Here is a 22,102-nt window from a genome sequence, read left to right on the forward strand (position 1 = left end):
CACTGCATAGTCAGAGGCGTCTGTCGTGAGGGCGACCGGGGCAGTGGGAGAGGGGTGCGCCAGCAGAGCAGCGTTGGCTAGCGCAGTCTTGGCAGCCCCAAAAGCGCTGTCCATCCCTGAGGACCAGTCTAACTCGTCCTTGGGCACCTTGCCCCGCAGGGCCTCGTACAAGGGGCGCATGAGGTGGGCAGCATGGGGAAGGAACCGGTTGTAAAAGTTCACCATGCCCAGGAACTCCTGTAAAGACCGTACGGTGCGGGGGCGAGGAAAACTGGCAACGGCCTCCACCCTGGCGGGGAGTGGGGTGGCTCCCTGTGGAGCGACGTGGTGTCCGAGGAAGGTGATGGAGGACTGCCCGAACTGGCACTTGGTCGGGTTGACGATGAGGCCGTGTTTACTGAGCCGCTCAAACAGCTGCTGGAGGTGTGTCATGTGCTCCTCTATGGATGCACTGGCTACAAGAATGTCATCCAAATACACAAACAAAAACGGCATGTCCTGGAGCACAGAGTCCATCAGCCGCTGAAACGTCTGCGCCGCCCCCATGAGTCCGAAAGGCATTCTTAGGAACTCAAAAAGTCCAAAGGGTGTAATGACAGCTGTTTTGGGCACGTCCCGTGGATGGACCGGCACCTGGTGGTACCCGCGCACCAGGTCCACCTTGGAGAAGATGACGGCCCCCGCCAGGTGGGTAGAGAAGTCCTGTATGTGCGGGACAGGGTACCGGTCGGGGGTTGTGGCGTTATTAAGGCGACGGAAATCGCCGCAGGGGCGCCAACCCCCGCCAGCTTTTGTAACCATATGTAATGGAGAAGCCCACAGGCTGTTCGAGCGGCGCACAATGCCAAGTCGCTCCATGGTGGAAAACTCCCCCCTGGCGATTGCCAGCTTGGCTGAGTCGAGACGCCGAGCCCGGGCATAGACTGGGGGGCCTTCGGTGGTAATATGGTGTTCCACCCCGTGTTTGGCCACTGCAGATGAGAACGTGGGTGTGGTGAGGTCAGGGAACCCGGCGAGCAGGCGTTCATACGGGTCCCCGGTGGCAAGTGTGTTCAACAGGCAGAGAGCTCCGCCCCCCCCCAACCGCCCCAAGTGTGCAGGGGTAAGAGGAAAAAGAGAGGGCATCGATCAAGCGACAGTTTTTCACATCTACCAACAGACTGAAGACACAGAGGAAGTCTGCTCCCAGGAGCGGCGTGGACACCGCAGCCATCACAAAACCCCAGCCGAAACGGCACCCCCCAAAACACACCTCCACATACCTGGTGCCGTAAGTACGTATGGGCGTACCGTTCGCTGCGTCCATCTGGGGCCCGTGTCTGCCGTCCATGGTGTCCATGCCCTGTGCTGGCAGGATGCTGCGTTGTGCGCCCGAGTCCACCAGCAGCCGCCGGCCGGACAAAGAGTCAGTGATGAACAACAGCTTGCAGTCATGGCCGGCACCCACAGCCACTAATGAGCGCCGGCCCTGGCGTTTCCCTGCCCCTTGAAACTGCATGGCTTGCGACACTGCTTGGCCCTGTCCCCAAACCTGGCATGGTAATAACGGAGCCTGTCGTCGGGTTGGCGTCGGGCTGTCACCGCAGCCGCGGTGTCTGTATAAGCATCCAGTGGTGGGGCTGAGGTGCCCTGGTGGGGCAGCAGTGCATGGACAAACTGCTGCTGCCTGTTGGCCAGGAAAACCCTGTCTGCTTCTGCAGCCAGGCCGCGATAGTCTTTGGTGGAGGAGAGGAGGGAACTGGCCAGTGCCGTGCGCACAGACACTGGAAGCTGCCGTAGGAAAATGTGCGTGAACAGAAAGGAGGGATCTGCTGATCCCAGCACAGCCAGCATCTTCTCCATCAACTCTGATGGTTTGCCGTCACCGAGGCCGTTGAGGGACAGCAGGCGGTCCGCTTTCTCCAACTCTGACAGTTCATACAGCTTCAGAAGGAATGTCTTTAGCGCATTGTACTTGTCAGCTGCCGGCGGATCCTCCAACAGCATCATCGCCCGTGCCGTCGTCGAAGCATCCAACGCCGCCACCATATGGAAGTATTTGGTCATGTCCTGCGTTATTCCTCTCAGCTGGAATTGGGCTTCGATGTGTTGAAACCACGGCCGGGGATTATGCTGCCAAAAGTCAAGCAACTTGACGGTCGCAGCGTAAATGTTCGCTTGCAACATATTAGCGTCGTTAGCATTCGGCGGGGGTGCTTGCGGTTGCACGACGCCGTTGTCTTGAGACATAATGCTAATGTTGTTTAACGTTAACAAATGTTCTTCACAGGGTCACCAATGTGGCGATAAGAAAGTAGTGAGCCAGAGACGTAGGTCGAGTTGAGTACTTTACTTATCCTGCACATAGCATTTACAATAACAACCACCCGTCACCCGGAACCGGAAGTGGCATTTAACCTTTCCCCTAACCAGTAGAACCCACACTCTTAAAGGCACAAGCCCACCTTGGTGAATGTCTCTTAATATAGGTCACCACAATATATATATTTTCTATTAAAAATAAAAAATTCAAATGTTGATTTAGAATTTGAATGCCAACGTAACGAACGAAGGTTCGAACATTCGAACGTTTGGGCTCAGCCCTACCCTACTTACATAACTGTTCAACCTTCTCATAAGATACTGTTGTGGAATATTTAAATGACCATGACAGTAAGCTGTAGGAATTCTGATCGAGTCAGTTTGTATAAAAATATAGAACATAGTTTAATATCTGCTTCCACAGAGATCAGTTTATCATCAGAGACACACAAGCGTCTGACCAGAAAGTGACAAAGAGCTCTGGTCAGAACTTAGATTTAAATACATAATCGAAATGACGTACATGAGATACCAGATATGACAGAAAAGGTAAACAAAATATGCCCTAGTGAGAGAATGAATAACAAGCCTTGGCTCTAGGGCTTATGTTATGGCTCCACACTAGAACTGAAAAGATAGGCCAAATATCATCTAACCTTGGTCGTTGTTAAAGAGACACTGTCAGACTTTAGCCTAGTTTGAGCTCTAGCTAGTATGCTAGTTGATCATATTAACTAGTCAAAAGCTGTATAACAATTCCCTCACAATACAAACATTGCATAGCGGTTTCTTTAAAGGTCCCATGCATTATAAATGGACTTTTCCAGTGTTTAGCATTGTATCCTAGCAATTGGGGATTATATCAATGTGGTCTGTGTCATTAATTATCATATTGACTCATCAGTCCAGTCTCGAGTTCACGAGATCTTCCCTCACTCAACTAAGCTGTTCTGATTTGACGGTATTGCTGACGTGAATAAGGTACTGATTTGCAGTAACGCCCCCTCTATGGTTGTAGCGCATAGTGTAACCCGACACTTCCTCAAACGAGTTTTGACAGAGGCAGAGAACGAGCGAGAGAGAGGGAGAGAGAGAGAGGGACCAACAGGACCGTGCAGAAGTGTGTGTAAATGTGTGTGCGCCATCTCTCTCCCTCGTCGGAGCATTTACACACAAACTTGACTGCGAGTGTGTCTGGGACGCATCTCTCCTCTCTCTCTCCCTCGTCGGAGCATTTACACACAAACTTGACTGTGTGTGTGTCGGGGACGCATCTCTCCTCTCTCTCTCTCTCTCTCTCTCTCTCTCTCTCTCGCTTGCTCGTATGTATCACGCTGTGTGGGTGACTGTCACTGAAAGCGCTTATGGGCGGAGCCCATCCAATAACAGCCTGAAATCCTGAGGCTGAAAAATTATGCTTTTGAGTACTTCATTAGAAATATAAAACAATGGGCGGTTAGGTGGCCGAGCGGAGATTGCGTTCGTCACCAACCCCGGAGCTGTGAGCTGGATTCGCCTGTTCGAGTCCAGCTCACAGCTCCGGGGTTGTCACCAGCTTGGCTGGCCGTCTGCACTAATACAATTGGCTGTATTAGAGGGTGGGAGAAGCTGGCGGGGTGGGTCCGGGTCGTTGTAAACAGCGACTCCTACAGTTCGGTCGGGGCGCCTGCTAAGCGCGGATAGGACTTGAGGGGGATAGTGTGGTCCTCCCACACGCTACGCCCTCTCGATGAGAATCCGCGCTGCCAGGTGAAAAGAAGCGGTGATTGGCTGGACGTGTGTCGGAGGAAGCACGTGGTAGCCTCCACTCTCCCAGATGATCTGAATGTGGGGGGTAAGTGCGCAGCGACCAGGAAGGGACTGGGAATTGGCATACGACTAACATTGGGATGGGAGAAAATCGGAGGAAAATGGAGGGGGAAAAAGACAAAAAAATAAAAAATATATATATAAAACTGAATTAAAAAAAAAAAAAACTTACAGATGTCTTCCATAGACTCATAGGAATTGTGTAAAGTTGCCCAAATAGTGCAAGGAATAGCAATGCATGTCCCCTTTAAGTGGAATCTGTGTTAGCTGAACCTATCTCTTTCACTGCTGCTCATGAATTTGTTTTAGGCAATTTGTCTCAATGTGTTGTATTGTTTTTCCTGACCAAATAGTTTATTATCATTTTATTTTTAAGAATAAATTATCTCATTATCTCTGTGTATCTAATGTTAGTGAGGGCATGTCTACTTTGTACACTAACTGCTTGTGATCGAAAATATTATCATGTCCATATGGCATAGCTCTGTGCAGCTTTGACTTGTTAATATAGTTAACTAGCTACAGCTCAGACATTAGGGCGACAGTCTTAACAGTGTTCTTAAAACAACAGCCAAGGGCCAGCAGATATGACATTTGGCCTCGTCTCCAGTTCTTGTGGGAGACAAAGCCCCTAAACCCATCTTTTGTTTTCATTCTCTCGTCTTTGGTCATGTTTGTTTACCTTTCTTGTCATATCTGTTCATCTTATGTACGTCATTATGTATTTATTGTAAGTCTGACCAGAGCTCGCTCTCACTTTCTAGTCAGACGCTTTGTGTGTACACATTTGTCTCCGATTGTAAAAGGAGCATACTCTTTCTATGGCCATATAAACAGATAATAAACTATGTTCTATTTTTATACAATTTGACTCATTTGAATTTCTAAAAGTAAAGGGACGGGTATTGCAAATTAGCTTTGGCTAGTACAAACACTATGATACAGGCATTATCTATGTATTTGTATCTGTCCCTTTCAAATAAATCTAAATCAAATCATGCAGGACAGTCAGTGAATCAGGAGGGCTGGTCGGTACTGTTTGCCCATCAGCGTTCAGCAATCAGGAAGGATCAGGAGGGCAGTCAATCAAGGTCAAGGTCTATTGTTGTTGTGATGTGTAACAGAAGATAATCTGAAACTGCATATACAAATTCAGATTCTTTATAAACATTTAACAACTTTGAATGTAGCTATCATTTCAAACCTTGGCAGTGTTTTCATTAACCAATTCAGGTGTAGTTTTTTTGCCTTTAAAACTCTAACATTAACTTGCCGTTATTACATCATTAGAATGTTTGTGGAAAATTCCATCTCCCACGTGAGATCATACGCTTAGAAATGCCACATATAGAGGACTGAAACATAAATGACAACGATGAGGGACAATCCAAATCATTTATTTCATGTTTAAACATGTACAACAACTCAATCGGATAGTCATTACTAGTAGGTACGATTAATGTCAAAGTTAGTTTACATAGTAAATACAGTATTTAACAACAGAAAATCATCTGTAAATAACTTGCAGCATGAAAATGTCTATGATTTAAAAAAAAGAAAATGTTTTTTTATGTGGACAACAAAGCAGATAACTCCAACACATAACAGGGTTGTGCTCACATAATTTTCAATTCAAAATGTAAATAGAAACGTCAGTGCATTGGCTAACAATAGAACCCTCACTCTGTTATTTCTTAATAGACATGATGACAACCTTCTCGTAACAAAGGTTTTTCAATATTTAAAATGTAAAGAAAACCCACTTCCCCAATTGATTGATTAATGTATTGAGCACAACCCCGGCCCATACTATTACATTATTGCATAATCATATATCATATAGTGTATCTCTTGATTTAAAAAGGAGATTACATAGCCGAGTGGTGATAACCACAGTGTTTTTACAGAGGAAATATCACTTGTCAAAAGGGTAAATTGGAGCAATGCCCATGGATCCTGTCACATTCAAGAATATCAATAACATTCCATTTAGTCACCCCTTTGAAAGATCAAACATCCTGTGTCTTCCATGCATACAAATATATAGATTTCCAAAGTCAGAAATAAAGGAGTATCTTTTGGAATTGAGTGAGTGTGTGTGTGTGTGTGTGTGTGTGTGTGTGTGTGTGTGTGTGTGTGTGTGTGTGTGTGTGTGTGTGTGTGTGTGTGTGTGTGTGTGTGTGTGTGTGTGTGTGTGTGTGTGTGTGTGTGTGTGTGTGTGTGTGTGTGTGTGTGTGTGTGTGTGTGTGTGTGTGTGTGCGTGCGTGTGTACATTTGTGCATGTGTATCTGCGTCATACTGGCCACCTGTGAGGAGAATAAATGAATGAGTGCATAGGTGAGTCAAGTGAGTCTTTTCCAAGGATTACTGTATTTAAAATCTTGGACAGATCAAATTTGGCATAGCCCTACTGTAAATATACTGGACATTACATTTCTAGCTGCAGACCCAACTATTGTTATCCTTGAAAAAGGTCAAGGAGGCCTATTGGCTACACATGAACTTATATTATGTTTGGGGACTTGTATTTGAAAGTGATGCACAGCCAACCCCCCCCCCCCCCCAAAAGACCTACAGTGTCTTTTGATAAATGTATCCTGTCCGGGCAAGATGGTCGTGTGCCTCTCGACATTCTACAAGGGCCTCTAAGCAGTAACAATATTCAACTCCACTATCATGCTCTGAAGTTGAATTCCCACAAAGAGTGGTTAGGATGAAAGTGTGTTGCAGTGGGTATGATGTCTGGCTATCTACAAGAACTTAACACTCTTCAACCAGAACACGAGGCACAAGAAGAGCTCCTTCCTCAGGTGTCCAGCAGAGGTCACCCAGGATCCAGAGTCTAGACCCAGCCCTAGTGACATACCCACACTAGTCGAGTAACAGAGGCATTGGAGCACAATGAAATGCTGAGCGGCATAAGAAATAGTAACCAGAATGCTGTATCTTTCCTATGGTTACATCCTAAATTCGACACGTTTATTTCTCAGCTACAGCCCTTTGTGTGGCTCTCTCTTCAACCGTTCTCCTCCTCCTCCGATCTTAGCCCCCGTTGCTGACCACGCTGGTCAGGGAGCCTGCGTCTCTCCTGGGCTCCAGGCCCAACCTCTGGAGGTCAAGGCCCATGGCCACCAGCATCTGGACCAGGGTGAGCTCCTGCTTGGTGGCCTGGTCCACCAGGGCGGGGCAGGTGGGGTTGCACTGTGGCCACTGGCACGTGTCCACCAGGTGGAAGGGACAGCCCTTCGGGGGGGTCCTGTTGTTGCGGTTGGCCTCCTGGAGGCTCCTATCCCAACACTGCAGGGCCCGTGGCAGGGACGTACCTTTGACTTGGAAATTCATCCAGTTACTGAAAGGGAGGGGGGGAGAGAGGAGAGAGAAGATAAAGGGAGGGGGGGAGAGAGAGAGGAGAGAGAGAGAGATAAAGAGAGGGGTGGGGGTGATGGAACAGGTGGGAAGACAGGGTTAGTAAACAAGGAGAGGGAGCATCTTCATGTCATGAGCTCTTCTCACAGGATTTGCAGTTTGCCTTGGCAGCCTGTGTCTCAATCTATCCGCCAGCTGCTGCTTGTACTGATCCAGTGACAGCAGCATAACTATCATCATAGACGTGCATTAGATTACACAACTGTGACATTACAGACAACATGGTTTGGCACAGAGCCCTTTCCATAAAAGACCACTATCCCTTAGTAACACAAATGTTAAGAAGCTTATCTCATTTGTCACTATCTGGGAATCCTGTCAGTATCCAAAAAATCACTTGCACCAGTGTTTATTGATATTAAACTAAATTGAATGCTGGAAGTAGAACATAAAAAACAAACACGAAAGCACTGGTGCAACTTCTTTTCCAGTGTGTCACAAAGCAAAGCACTGGTGCAAGTTTGGTTCCAGTATGTCACAAAGCAAAGCACTGGTGCAAGTTTGGTTCCAGTATGTGTCACAAACCAAAGCACTGTTCTTTTTGAACAGACTGAAAATAATCCCAGTTTGTGACAAATGCTGCTTAAAAGTGTGAACTATGCCTTTAAACCTGCCCTTTAAACATAGATACCGACAAGACTCCAACCCCTTGCCCCATCACTGACCCATCCATTTCTATCTGCATGATGTGTGTGTGTGTGTGTGTGTGTGTGTGTGTGTGTGTGTGTGTGTGTGTGTGTGTGTGTGTGTGTGTGTGTGTGTGTGTGTGTGTGTGTGTGTGTGTGTGTGTGTGTGTGTGTGTGTGTGTGTGTGTGTGTGTGTGTGTGTGTGTGTGTGTGTGTGTGTGTGTGTGTGTGTGTGCTTGAGGGGTACTCAGGGGTTAGTGAAAGTGTGAAATGGCACTCTGTGACACACAGAATGCGGCATGATGAACGAGCAAACAGAAAGAGCAGCATGAGCTCACTATGTAGAGATGGGGCTTCTAGGAGAGAGAGACGGGGACAAGATAGAACGAGGCAAGGGGAGTAGGCAGCCAGTGTGCTTTTCAGAGCCATGGAGTCAAATGTCCTTCCTTACCTTTTAGTGATCAATGTGTGGGAGAGGCAGGATGGAGCGAACACGGCCCTGAAATACACACAGCAAACACTCCGTCATCACAAAAAACGGCAGCAGTTGCGTTACGTTCTAATGGATGAAAGCTTTCCCTCACCTTCGACCACGGGGCGCTTCCACAAAACTTCCGCCCCTGGTCCAAATTAATCCTGCTCCCCTGCTCCAGAAGTCTCACAGAAGTATGGGACCACATTGTGATGTAGGCTGAATTATGCATGCAACAACAAATGTGTTTTTTGGATCCTTTTTGGGACGATTACCTAATCGTTTTTTTTAACTGGACAAGCAAATGATTTGCTCACACATTATTGAGGACACTGGATATAATTCAAAATAATCTACGTAGTTAGATAAAAACATGTCTCAGTTTTTGAAAACGTGAAAATTGTAAATATTACAAGCATACCATAAACACATAAATGTTTCAAAGAAATGTGTTTCTAATCTCGACACAAATCCCAAAGAATTATCGTTCGAAACAAAGTAAAACAACATTGCTGCTTAGAAGATGCCTCTTCGTATGGTAAAAGGTAGAGGGAGGGTAGGAAATAGTAAGAACACCACAAGCCAAACAGATAATTTCTAGTTTAAAACACTGCTCCAATGATCCCGTTTGTCTTCTGTGACACCTGGCCTCATTCATTCAATACTAAAGATATATTGTATTTTATTTGAACTTTTCAGAGGTTAACCCCATGCCCCAAAGAAAAAGCTACACAGTGCAATAAACTAGTCTAAATCTAATTTATTCTAAATCTAAATTAATTATCTCCTTCACTGCCTGGCTACCCCACACCCAAGAGAGAGGCAGTATTCATGGCTCAAAAAAAGCACAGCTAATTGATTAATCAAAGCCAATTTGTGTGATTGTGGCAGTTTGTTTAGGCTTGTTCCTCAATTCTACCTCAAACCATGGCCAAACACCAAGGAGTAGGCTACGTATTCCAACATTTCAGAGCCACATCTATACAAAGACTAACCCTAACCCTAAATAACATTTCAGACTGCCACATCCATACAAAGACTAACCCTAAATAACATTTCAGAGCCACATCCATACAAAGACTAACCCTAACCCTAAATAACATTTCAGACTGCTATATCCATACAAAGACTAACCCTAAATAACATTTCAGACTGCTATATCCATACAAAGACTAACCCTAAATAACATTTCAGAGCCACATCCATACAAAGACAAAACCCATTTCCCACAACAGGTCCCTTTTAAAGTAAAGTGGTGTGAACATACGAGACATCTCGCAGGGAGGTCTTCAGCTCTCTGCCCAGGTTCTGCATGTAGGCCCACTGCTGTTCTGACAGGCTCTGTCCCCCCAAGTAGATGTTCTCCACTCTCAGCTGCTCCTCATCAAACAGCCACTGCACCACAAACACAGGGGCTACAGGGAACAGTGCAATATTAGGCTAGCATCAAATGTGGTACAATTCATAACTTATTATGTTGTAAAGTAAGTAAGCACTTTCTGCTAATACGGCACATTAACACTGATCATTGGGTAACGGCTGTAATTTGATTTTAAACATCTGTTGTTTACCTACTTGGCTATTTGATTTTCTTAAATAACATACTCTTGTGCAGTCTGAATATTCAGAATGTTTGGGAGTCAATTATTCACCTTTCAGCTCATGATTTAATGACCTTCAATGATGAGTGACCAATGGCTGTCAATGTTAAGCGCGTGGTGGTGTTGTTGTTGTTGTAAGGGCATTACGTGAAAGACAGTCCATTCAAAGGTGATGTTACTCACAGGTCAAGGTAGGGTACAGCTTGTGGCCAAAGAAACACTGCCACTCCTCTCCTCTTTTGTAAAGCTGTCGACACCTCTCAGGCACAACCCCATTCCATAGCCTTGGAAGAAGACAACGGTGGTCAACCATCATTATTAAATCAAATACAGCTGAAGTTGGGATGCATCCTCAAATAGCTTATTTCAAGGTCAAGGTCAACTTTATTTATATAGCACATTTAAAACCAACCGAAGTTACACCAAAGTGCTTTACAATATAAAAACTGAGAAATACAAAATACAGTATACACAAAATCAAAAGCTACAATACATTGAATGACAATGAATGAATGAATACTTTATTTAACAGATTGCAGAATGGGTACAATACAGTACGGCTCAATACACACAATTGTTAAGGGGATGCAGACCAGAGAAAGACGTTTGTCCCTCATTTTCAATTCATAATGACATTTATGACATACACAACATGCATGACATCATGACATTTATGACATAGGGACATACATGACATACAGGTATATAGTACTGTTACATTTGTGACATACGATATGCAAATATACAGTACTGTTACCCAGAATCCTAACAGAGATAATATATACATATGATGGGGAGGAGACTGTACATTAGGAGGGGGTGGGAGGGGGGGTTTGGAAATTTACGGTGGCCAGTTTCGAATTTCAGCCTCCCGTAGGTGCTCTTTGAGAGCGGTTTTGAATGTGGGTATGGATTCAATTTTTTTTACGGCTGTGGGTAGGGCGTTCCACATTGCTGTGCAGTGTCACTGTGGCATAATTGCGAAACGTGTTTAGTCCCTTGTTTGTGCCGAATCTGGGTTGCACATGATTTGTGGAACTCCCTCTGGTGTTGTGATCGTGGTATTCACTGACCTTTGGGAAGTATTTCAACATGTACATGGGTACCTTGGTCGTGTAGTGTATCTTGTAGACCAGGCCCATTGCAAGTTGCTGTACTCTGTCGTCTACTCTAAGCCATCCTAGGTTGTCAAAGTGGGCAGGTGTGAGGTGGGTTTTAGGAGTAAGGTCAAGCAGTAGTCTGACCAGTTTGTTTTGTGATGTTTGTAATCTTGTTTTTAGCGCCTTTGAGGTGCTTTGGTACCATGAGGTGCAAGCATAGTCGTAGTACCCTTGAATGAGTGCTCCTGCCAGAGTCTTCAGGGTATTCTTGTTTACCAGTGAGGAGATCCGGTACAAGAATCTAGTTCGTTGGTTGACTTTTTTGATTACATTGGATGCCATTTTGTCACATGAAAGATTTGCCTCTATGGAACCCAGGTATGTAATTTCATCTTTCCTTGTGACAATATTGTCACCCACTGTAACTGAGAAGCCGTTGGAGTTTGTCATTTGATCCGAAGAGAATGGACTCTCAATCACGACACAACCAGGGTTGTATGGTTTAAAAAGCCAATGGAAACAAGTGAGTCTTCAGCTGTGCTTTAAAAATCTCTAGGGTCTGGGCAGACCTAATTTGCAGTGGAAGACTTTTGCTCGGTCGACTTTTGTTTTTAACCTGGACCTTGGGACATCTAAAAGTAATTTATTGGATGATTGAAAACTGGTGATACTGTGATGCAAGGAACGTAACGTTTTGTGAGCTTTACCTGAGTCCCTTCTTGATAGCATCCTCGGGTAAGCAGGAGATGGTCTCTGGACAGTCGGGCGCCCTCTGCTGTTTGCTTTCCAGAAACCACCCAGAATCCACCAGGCCTCGGACCTGAGCCTCTGCGCCGAGCTGCTCCAGCTGGGCAGCCACCCTGTCGATGTTGAGCAGAACACCTGTCCCCCCGGCGCTGTGAGGGAGCCAAGAAACCCTGTCAACAATCTGGCTCAGAGCGTGGCATTTTGGCTCTGGGTATCAAAATGGCGGACAGTCAACTAACAGCAGAGCGGTGATAATTACGTAGCTTTGCGGTACGATTTAAAACCGCAATCTGAATGTTTGTTTTACCATACGTATATCCAAAAGTGTCTGATTTACATATCTTATTATCAACATATATTATTATCTTATTCTTGTCTGGTGTTAGTCCTTGTATACAGAGCCCAGTTAATCAAATAGAGAATAATAACATGTCTCTATTCCCTTCAATATTGGTGGAAGCGCTACCCACTTGTTAACGTTTGGATTACGGACTGGGCCTTTAACGGCGTATTCTTTTTTAAGGCCACCAGTCTGTCCCACAAAACATGTTGCTAACCTGTCAAGAATGTTCGCCGAAGGAGGGAGGAAGGCCCTTTAGACATTATGTCATTGTCCATGTTGACAACAGGATATGCCCAAAATAGATAGTGTGTGTACTGTATGTGTGTGTGTGTATGTGTGTGTGGGTGTGTGTGCACGTGTGCGTGTGTGTGCACGTGTGTGCGTGTGTGTGTGTGTGTCACCTTGTCCCAGTCAGCATAACAACCTTGGCCTGCTTGATTCCTTTGGGGATGAGGTCTTTGATGACCTCACGGATGATCAGGGACCCCATGAAGGAGTATACCACTGAGAAAACACACACACACACACACACACACACACACACACACACACACACACACACACACACACACACACACACACACACACACACACATTAATGACAAACGACATTCATCTCTGAATGGAACATTCGATGGAATGTTGAGCCGTGTCTCGTGTGGGTTAAAAGGAACGTGCCAACATTATGGGAAATGCGCTTACAGTCTTCTCCAGAGTCCGACAAGAAGATTAAGATGCCAATTTCCTCTCTGTGTGTTCACTAGTATGCTATCCGGCTGCAAGCTAGCCTAGCTTAGCACAAATTAATAGAGGCGGATGCGCAGTGGCTAGCCTAGTTTAAAACTCCGGGCAAGCCGATACGCATCCGCTTCCGTTGATTTGTGCTAAGCTAGGCTAACTTGCAGCCCGATAGCTTTCTCCTGAAGGCATAAATTGGTATCCATCTTCTTTTCGGACTCTGGAGAAGACGGTAAGCTCATTTCCCATAATGTTGTCATGTTCCTTTAAAAGAGATGCAAGTCTATTACGGTTTACAACGTCGCCAAGCAACCTGAAGAGGTATCACTGTGAGGGGAGTGTGTCTTACTTGCTTCCCTCTCCTTCTCTCTTCCCTGGCGTGCCCGAGGAGGAGGAGGGGCTGCAGCGGGCCCCGTCCCACTCCACACATCACTGGAACAGTATGGGATGAATCTGCAGAAAAAGGAGACATTCACATCACATTACAAGACTTGGTTCAGCACAACTCAAACACACATATAGACACGTACACACATGCACACAGACCGCCTTGTAGGTCTCATGCCGCGAGGTCTTATGCCCCATCTCTCATCCCTGCAGCTCCGTGTCATTTCTTCAGATCAGCTCCGCTTGCAGTTGGCTTCTTCAATCACACCTTCTGGCAACCTGGCACACATCCTCCCATCTGGCACCCCAGGGCCACCGTAGCTCTGTATCCTAACTAGATATAGTGTTGGCTAATTCCTACGATGGGGACCTGTTGAATTCCATGTGCATCTCTGCCCAGAGACTGACCGTGTCAGTCTTTTACACACACACACACACACACACTCTTTGAAGCTGTAATATAGCCCAACTAGGCGACACGTTGGCTATGCCAAAGCAGCTGCTAATTGAGCTGCGATCCACATCACATCACATTAGACAGACAAACAGATGAAAGACAAAAATAGATCACCAAACTAGACTAATGAAACAGAACAAACTAGAAGAGTGCTCTCAGTAGGGCGCACATCTCCGCCAGGTGGCACAATAATATCCTTGTAGTTTCTATGATGAATATCTGTTAGATTGTGACTGTATTTTCAAGGTGTTTCTCTGGTTCCATAGGTTATGGTATTGGCTTACTTTGGTTTGCATCGTAAATTGATTGGTAAATGCCGGCCTTTAGAAATGCCTGCCTGCTATCAGAAATGCAAGCGGAGGCTACAAAGGTCTCAATCAGTAAGTGAACTAGTACTAGAACATGCAGGACAACTTTCTCTGATCAGATATTTGTGATCACGGTTAAATGAACAGCTTTTACTCTTTGCCATATATTGGTCCTCGCAATGAACAGGAATGTGCAACAGACCACACAATGCAATAATAATAATAATTCATTACATTTATATAGCGGTTTTCTAGACACTCAAAGCGCTCCCCACAATGTAGGGTGGAAATGGCCTCCTTCATGATCAGTGGTAGCACCCAACCATGGGCTACGCAGGCTCAATGGCTGCCATGCATTGGCACCAGGGACACATCACACTACACAATGGCTGAACGGCTCAGGAGACAGGGATTGATATCAGCCAATTAAGGGGAAGGGATGATTAGGTGGCCTTGATGTCGAGACCTGATTCAATGCAATGGCAACTCACACGAGTCCAGATGTGCAGAAACTACCAATGCGGATGTGTTCTAAAATAAGTCTCCCGCGGAACATTAACGGAGCACAGCGGGAGAGAGGATTAAAAAAGGGGCGAAACACTGAAATTAGGGAAATGTTTTCCCGTCTATATTTGAAAGCCATCGCAGTAGTGGAAATCATGTTCTCTGTTTGAATTGACAAACTGTTGAGTTCAAGAGAGTTTAGTGGACTGCTAACGTTAAGTCATCGGTCGCACTGTGGAGCCCTGACAGTGATGTGATTTCTGGTCAGAGCAGCCGTCTTGTTTCGCCAATAGTGAACGGTGGAAATACTTCACCTACAATCACAACCCCGCTTAGCTGCACAATGTTGTTGTAACTAAGACAGTTGCACATTTTTTTAAAAGGTTTTCGTGCATAGATAACTTTTCTCAACTTCTAATACGAGTTTCATGCATATAATAAATTTTCACATGGCCTAATTAATAGGCAATAGCGGAGATTAAATACAGCACAATATTGATGTAACTTGTTTTTAATGCATAGATATATCAATGACAATAGGTTCACTATGGCAGTGGTTCCCAAAGTGGGGGTCGCAAAATGATTTCCAGAATGTACAGTATTGATTTCATAATTTTTTTTAAATTATTATTAGACTTGCTTTTTTTTTTTTAATCATGCAGTCAGGCCACTGAACTTAGAAGCAGGCCAGGCCAGTGTTTCTAGTTGCAGCGGCATGATAGTTAGATAACCTAGGTGGGGAACAACCAGGAGATCACTGCAACAGAGGTAACGCAGTCTAAACTCCCACAAGTTGGAGAACTATCTCTCTCACTCTCTCTCTCGCTCACACACACAAAGAAAAAAGAAAAAATCCATCAAAATCAGTGTTGTTGCTAATCATTGACACATGCTAGACTATATATTGCAAATGTTTCACTTTTGGTGTTTTTTTTTACAATAATTTGTGATGCCATCACACACACTGGCATTTAAAGGGTTAGAATTATAAAATATTGAATATGTGGTGGTTATGATCAGGGCTGAAGTTGAATAAAAGATTTATGAAAGAAAAAGTGGTAAATTATTTCAATATATAATATTTGTATGACGTTTTTGAAGAGGACAATGTCCCTTATGGTAAGAGTGTGAGTATATTTTTCAATCTGACATTACAAAAAAAAGAAAAATCCATAAAAATCAGTGTTGTTGCTAATCATTGACATATGCTAGCCTGTTTTTTTTAACAATAATTTGTGATGCCATCACAAACACTGGCATTTAAAGGGTACAAATAAAAAAATTCCTGCACCAGAATGCAGGAAATGAAGTCTTTGTAACAAAGAAATCCTGGTGGGGGACCCCCAGACCCCCTGCTTAAAAAGTGTATTTCCTGGCCTGAATGATTTCCCCAGTCCGGTCCTGGTTAAAAGCCTCCAATGCTTTTTAGTGCGTGTGCGTTTGAACATTTGCATGTTTCAACCATACATGAAAAAAAAGTATTTTTTTACTTTTGAATTTTTTTATACCACCCCTATAATAGTGGGGGTCGCGGCTCTCTGACACCGTTATTTCGGGGGTCACGGCCTGAAAACTTTGGGAACCCCTGCACTATGGCATGTTGTAAACAGGTGCCAGAGAGCTGTGTAGTAACATCCTCTTGTGTTCAAAAGGTGTAACTTTATACTGAGTCTACTTCAATGGACAATGATGAAATTGTCATTGACCGATTTGAAAAATATTTAAAGGGGACATGTCTTGCTATTCCTTTCACTATTTCGGCAACTTTACACAATTCCTGTGAGTCTATGGAACACATCTGTAAAGTCTTGAAAAAAAAGAAAAATTCATTGTTTTGTATTTCTAATCAAGTACTCTAAAGCAGCATTTTTACACTTCAAGATTTCAAGCTGTTTTGGGCTGGGCTCCGCCCATAAGCGCTTTGAGTGACAGTCACCCACAGTCAGACAGAGGCAGACAGAGAGAGATATAGAGAGATTGAGGGGGATACTAATTAATTTAGCCGCGGGGGGTATAATCCCACGGGACAATGCATTGGTAACTTGTTTCAAATGACAATACCCCTGTGAATATTATTGCACGGATCGGAATATGCGCGCGCGTGGGCGTCAAAGATATTTTGACAGTGATATGCGAGTGGAGAAGCAGATGTGGCCCTTTAATTGAATAATTAGGTAATTTGTCTTTGGCCTAGATCATAGGTGTCAAACTCACGTCATTTGATGTGGCCCCCCAAGAGCTCAGGTAAAAAAAAAAAAAAAAATGTTTACATTAATATTGGGTTAAAAAATAGCAGTGTTAAAATAATTGTGGGTTAATGCGTTAATAAAGCTTTAACTTTGACAGCCTTAGTTATTACACATTCTTACACATACATGTATGTTGAACATCTGAGGTAACAAAGGAAAAAAGCCAAAAGCACTTACTCCTCAGACATTCTTTGACAATTTTACAGCCCAAAATACAAAAAAGATCCAGGCGGAATAGGTAACAAAGGGTTGAAGAAATATTGTCTGAACTGTCAGATGCAAACTGGCTGTGTGACATAACCGAGCATCTCGCTCAATTGAATAAGAAGCTGTAGGGACGCAAACAAGTCCCACCCAAAACTTGACCAATATAGTTGTGAACTGAGACAACCCTTATTTTGTTATTTTTGAGTACAGTTACAGTTGTGTGTTCATGCAGACACATAATAGCAATTTCATTACGAATTGAAAATGGTGGACCCTGATGTAAACAAGTCGAAAGTCTTTCTCTGGTCTGCATCCCCTTAACAATTGTGTGTATTGAGCTGTACTGTACTGTACCCATTCTGCAATCTGTTAATTAAAGTTAATTAAACTATCTTCCATTAGTTGGATGTATGGCCTCTGCAAGGTTGTGTGCAGCCATTTGTTTTTGTAACATCTGCTACATCTGTCCCACGTGTTCTTTGCAGCTCACAGTTGTTAGTTCTGCCCCTCTTGACTGTGACAAAAAGGTTTTGAACAAACTTAATGTCATAGCTTGTATTTGATGATATTCTTCTTTGTTATTTACTTGAATGGTTTGATCATTGATTGGTGGAGTAATATGGAGTTCTGATAAACTAAAATAATTTGTTAAAATAACATAAGCTAACATATATTTTTACATTTATGCAAATGAATATGCAATATGTATAACTTGAATAAGTAATAAATACAGAAACACCATGTTTAACAATATGTAAATGTGTAGCTACATTTATTTTACATTACATTAACATTTATACAGTCTTTGGCCCTTTGAGGGCAACCATAATGCTGATGTGGCCCTCTGTGAAAATGAGTTTGACACCCCTGGCCTAGATGGTCGCTAGGGAACAGCTTAGACGGTAGTTTCTTTCCAGTTGCAATATTTGCTAGTATCAACAGCTGACAGGAAATCAAATGTAGCGTTGGTCCATTTAGAATGTTTATGTTGTCAAGTTGAGCCAAATGACCCATACTGACCTGTCTATTTTGATGATCTTAACTCTAAGGGGACGAGGACAGGACCGTCGGTGTGAAGGAGTGTCATCTCCAGCAGTCCCTATGATACATGCGGTTTAAAGATCCAAGCGGACATGCAGGTACTACTTACACAATATTTGTGTTGTGCCAGTGGGGGTTTTCCTCTGCTTGGGGTGACAATATTCCACTTCCTGTAAACCGAGAAATCAGGAGTTGGTCAGATGTCTTTCTCCTTCTCTCACTGGGCAAAAGGACAGCAGGTCACATAACACGTTACCTATGATACTGTCATGCAAGCAGCCTTGAGGGAAACATGTGTGACAGTGCATTCTAAAAGGAGCCGGGCCGACCTACCTCTTTTTGTTTGGGGCCACTCGGATGAGCTCATGAGTCGAGGGATATTTTGGTACCTGGAGTCGCAGGTCTCTTTGTTGTAGCAGCACCAGCCACCTAAAAATAAGAGCCTAATATTATCCCTTCTCATCAGAGAGGGGAGATCCCCTCGTTAGCCCATTGTGGAGGCCTGCGAGGAATGGAGAGCAAATAAGTGGCGGAACGCACCTGCAGCGCCGGCCAGCAGCGCTGAGACTAGAAACTGTACGTTCACCTACTGTAGAAATACTCAAATAAAGGGTAGCTACTACAAAATGCAAACCAAACCGTCTATGTTATATTTGTTAATTGTCAATGACTTCTTCTGAACTAAACCCTGCATTAAAATAACGTTTATAATTTCACATGAATCCACGTTAGCTAACGTTCTGTGTCTACCACACTCGAGTCACTAAATCTCGAGTCCGAGTCGAGTCTTGAGTCCCCAGTGTTTGAGTCCGAGTCACCAAAAAAGAGCCAGAGTCGAGTCGAGTCCCTGTTACCCTAGTCCGAGTCCAAGTCATCAAGGTTGAGTCCACTCCACTCTGGCAGTCAAAGAGCTGACATACAAATAAAAAATGGTCTACATTAAACATAAATGACACAGCGGTCACCAGAGTTTATTTACTTTGTGACACAATAGCCAAACAAATGCACTAGCCATCGATATCTTATGCCGAATGATTAGGGCCTATTACAAAAAATAAAAATAAACAATTGTTTTTGTCAATTAAGAAGTCCGAGTCCTCGTCTGCACCTTCTGAGTCCGAATGCAGTCAATGCTCGAGACCAAGTCCGAGTCATCAGTGCTCAAGTCCAAGTCGAGTCACAAGTCCTGAAAATCAGTCCAGTCCTGGACTCAAGTACTACAACACTGCTACCACATTAGTAATGCTGTCCTGAACTACCTATGATGAATTGAATTCCGTCCGAAAAGATATGACAACCTCAGCCAGCTCCGGTGTCGGTACTACAGATGCTCTAGGAATACACACGCATGATGTCAAAAGGCAATCCATGTACGGTAAATATCCCAAAGTGACGGGAGGGAACGACGACACCCCTTCCGAGTGACTGACTGACAGCATCCGAAAAAGGTGAAAAAAAAGAAATGCGATGACCACCAGTCAAAATGCCGACGGAGGCGTCGCGCCAAAACAACCTGACCTCTGGTGACCAAATGAAGCGGTGCGGTTTTTAAATACACACCTTCCAGAAATAACAGCCATCGCCTGCTCCCTTTGAACTCCTTTAGGTAAAACCTGCGGGAACCACAAATAAACAGGAATGAGGAGACAGCGGATGCACTGAACAGACAGACCGTATAGCCATGAATGGTCATACGCATGACTCTCCATCTACTCACGGTTAAGAATTACTTCCTATGTTCATATCAAGTTGCAAAAACTGACACTGAGAAACTTTTGGGAATTATAAACATCCTCTTAAGACAGAAATAGAAGTCAAACTGTGATGTCTTAATTTAAAAATAATGTTACTCTTTATGAAGACTATGAATGAGTGTCTGGTTGACTAGTAACTAAAACCCCTCAGAGACCATAATGACTCAGTTTGTTGTAGTTTAGGGAAATAAGTGGATGTGTGAGTGTACGACATCCAGAGCATCTCACCCAGCTGCTGTCCCATCGTTGCATGTGACCAACGAGTTCCTGAGAAACTGTAGCTTCATATCGTCAGAGGGCCTGTTATTCTGTGAGCCTGACTGTTGACCGGCCGCCCGACCTCCAGAGTCCCCCGCCCGACCTCCGGAGGTGCCCTCCCTGGCCGTCTCGGCCGCTCCTCCGGGGCCAGGGTTGGGGTCATCCTCGGTGGCGGGCTGGCTAACATCACCGCCTTGGTTCCCAAGTCTCCTGGAGGCCTTGCCACTAGATTTTGCATTGCGGTTGTTCTGCTGACAACAGATCCCACCTAACAAAAGCAGGAAAGCTACCTGGCCCAATATCTTCATATCTCAGCCAGCCTATAGGAGAGACAATGATATCTTTCAAAAAGACAACATTCTCAAAATTGAAGGAACTGTAATGTGACAACTTTACAGACACAACACAAGTAAAAGTCTTATACAGAGAGTTAGGGTTAGAAATAATAGAAATGTTTCATTCTCTTGACTTATTAGTAATTCCATGCCCCCTTATTGTCTCAAAATAAAACATTCATCAATGTTCCCATCAGATTCCAGATTCCCCTTTCAATTCAGAAATCAACCTACCCAGAAGAAAATCAGCTTTGAAGAAGTTTTCAGAAGGACCTCAGGGTCAAGCTAGAGAACCGATGCTGCTGAGGAGAGAGAGAGGAGTGTAGCCACTAGGTGTGAGAGGAAGATTCCTGCTTGGGTAGTGATGGAGGTTTGACCAGGTTTTGATGAAGCCTGCAAATCAGCGGAGAGCTTTATAGTGCCACCATATGGATCATATTTCCCCCCGTATTCTCTTTGAGCTGCCTGCCAGGCCCCGGCCTCGGCTGCTGATGACACGACACAGGGGGAGGTCCTGGACGCCCGGTGGCGAGGAGAAAAGATAACACACGCTTCTCCTCCACATCCTTCAACTCTTCTCACACACACACACACACACACACACACACAGGTTCTAACAACAAGCCTTCTTGCCCCCCAACCCCCCTCCTGCCCCCATCCTCTCATCTCTCCTCTCCTTCCTCCCCCGCCCCTCCTGCCATCATCCACCTCTGATTGCCAGTGTTTTGATTTAAACACCTACATGGTTGGCATACCTGCATAGCCTCTTTGTGTGGTATGCGACCCTGAGGTCATTGGAGCACACACCTCAACCACACTCCAACAGGGGAATGAACAGTCCCTGTGAAGTTCCCGCATGGTCAACAATCTAGGTACATTCTAGGTACAATCTAGGTATAATCTAGGTACAATATATTTATAATCTAGGTACAATATAGGTACAATCTAGGTATAATCTAGATGCAATCTAGGTATAATCTAGGTACAATCTCAAGGTACAGACAGGTGGTGGACGATCATGTTTGCGGAGGCATTAGGTATGTAATGTAGGTTCTAAACATCTAAAAAGTAGATACAAATTTATTTGGATGTATCTGATGCAAAAAAAAAGTCATATGAAATGTATTGCTAAATTGTAGTTACATAACGAGTGTAGTGGTTTCATTTAGTTGCTTCCATAGGCCATTGGAGAAAAGAAACGCAATAGAAACAAACAAATGTCCCCGGTACCGTTTAATGATTAATCAATAAATGATACCGATATTTAGATTATCTGTGCACATAAAATAAAATCATCATCACACAATATGAGTAAGATAGGATCACCATTTCATATTAAAACACTCGGAATGCTTGGAATAGAACAGTCTGGTGTAAATCACTGCCTGTTATTACTGCACCTGCTGGCCAACATTGTGAGGGACCTGAATAGGACAAGA

General features: G+C 44.3%; 1 protein-coding gene across 1 annotated transcript; it reads right to left on the bottom strand.

Moving 5' to 3' along the window:
- Positions 1-7,152: 7,152 nt before the first annotated feature.
- On the bottom strand, positions 7,153-20,636 carry notum2 (notum pectinacetylesterase 2; the record flags this gene model as incomplete). Its single annotated transcript, XM_084319008.1, has 11 exons — positions 7,153-7,459; positions 8,614-8,661; positions 9,902-10,049; positions 10,419-10,519; positions 12,043-12,231; positions 12,827-12,929; positions 13,513-13,616; positions 18,426-18,486; positions 18,650-18,745; positions 19,877-19,929; positions 20,299-20,636. 11 exons carry the CDS (start codon positions 20,634-20,636, stop codon positions 7,153-7,155), a joined length of 1,548 nt encoding a protein of 515 aa, XP_084175134.1.
- Positions 20,637-22,102: the final 1,466 nt, after the last annotated feature.

Source organism: Notolepis coatsorum (genome assembly GCF_963971535.1).
Source record: "Notolepis coatsorum genome assembly, chromosome: 7".
NCBI lineage: Eukaryota > Metazoa > Chordata > Actinopteri > Aulopiformes > Paralepididae > Notolepis > Notolepis coatsorum.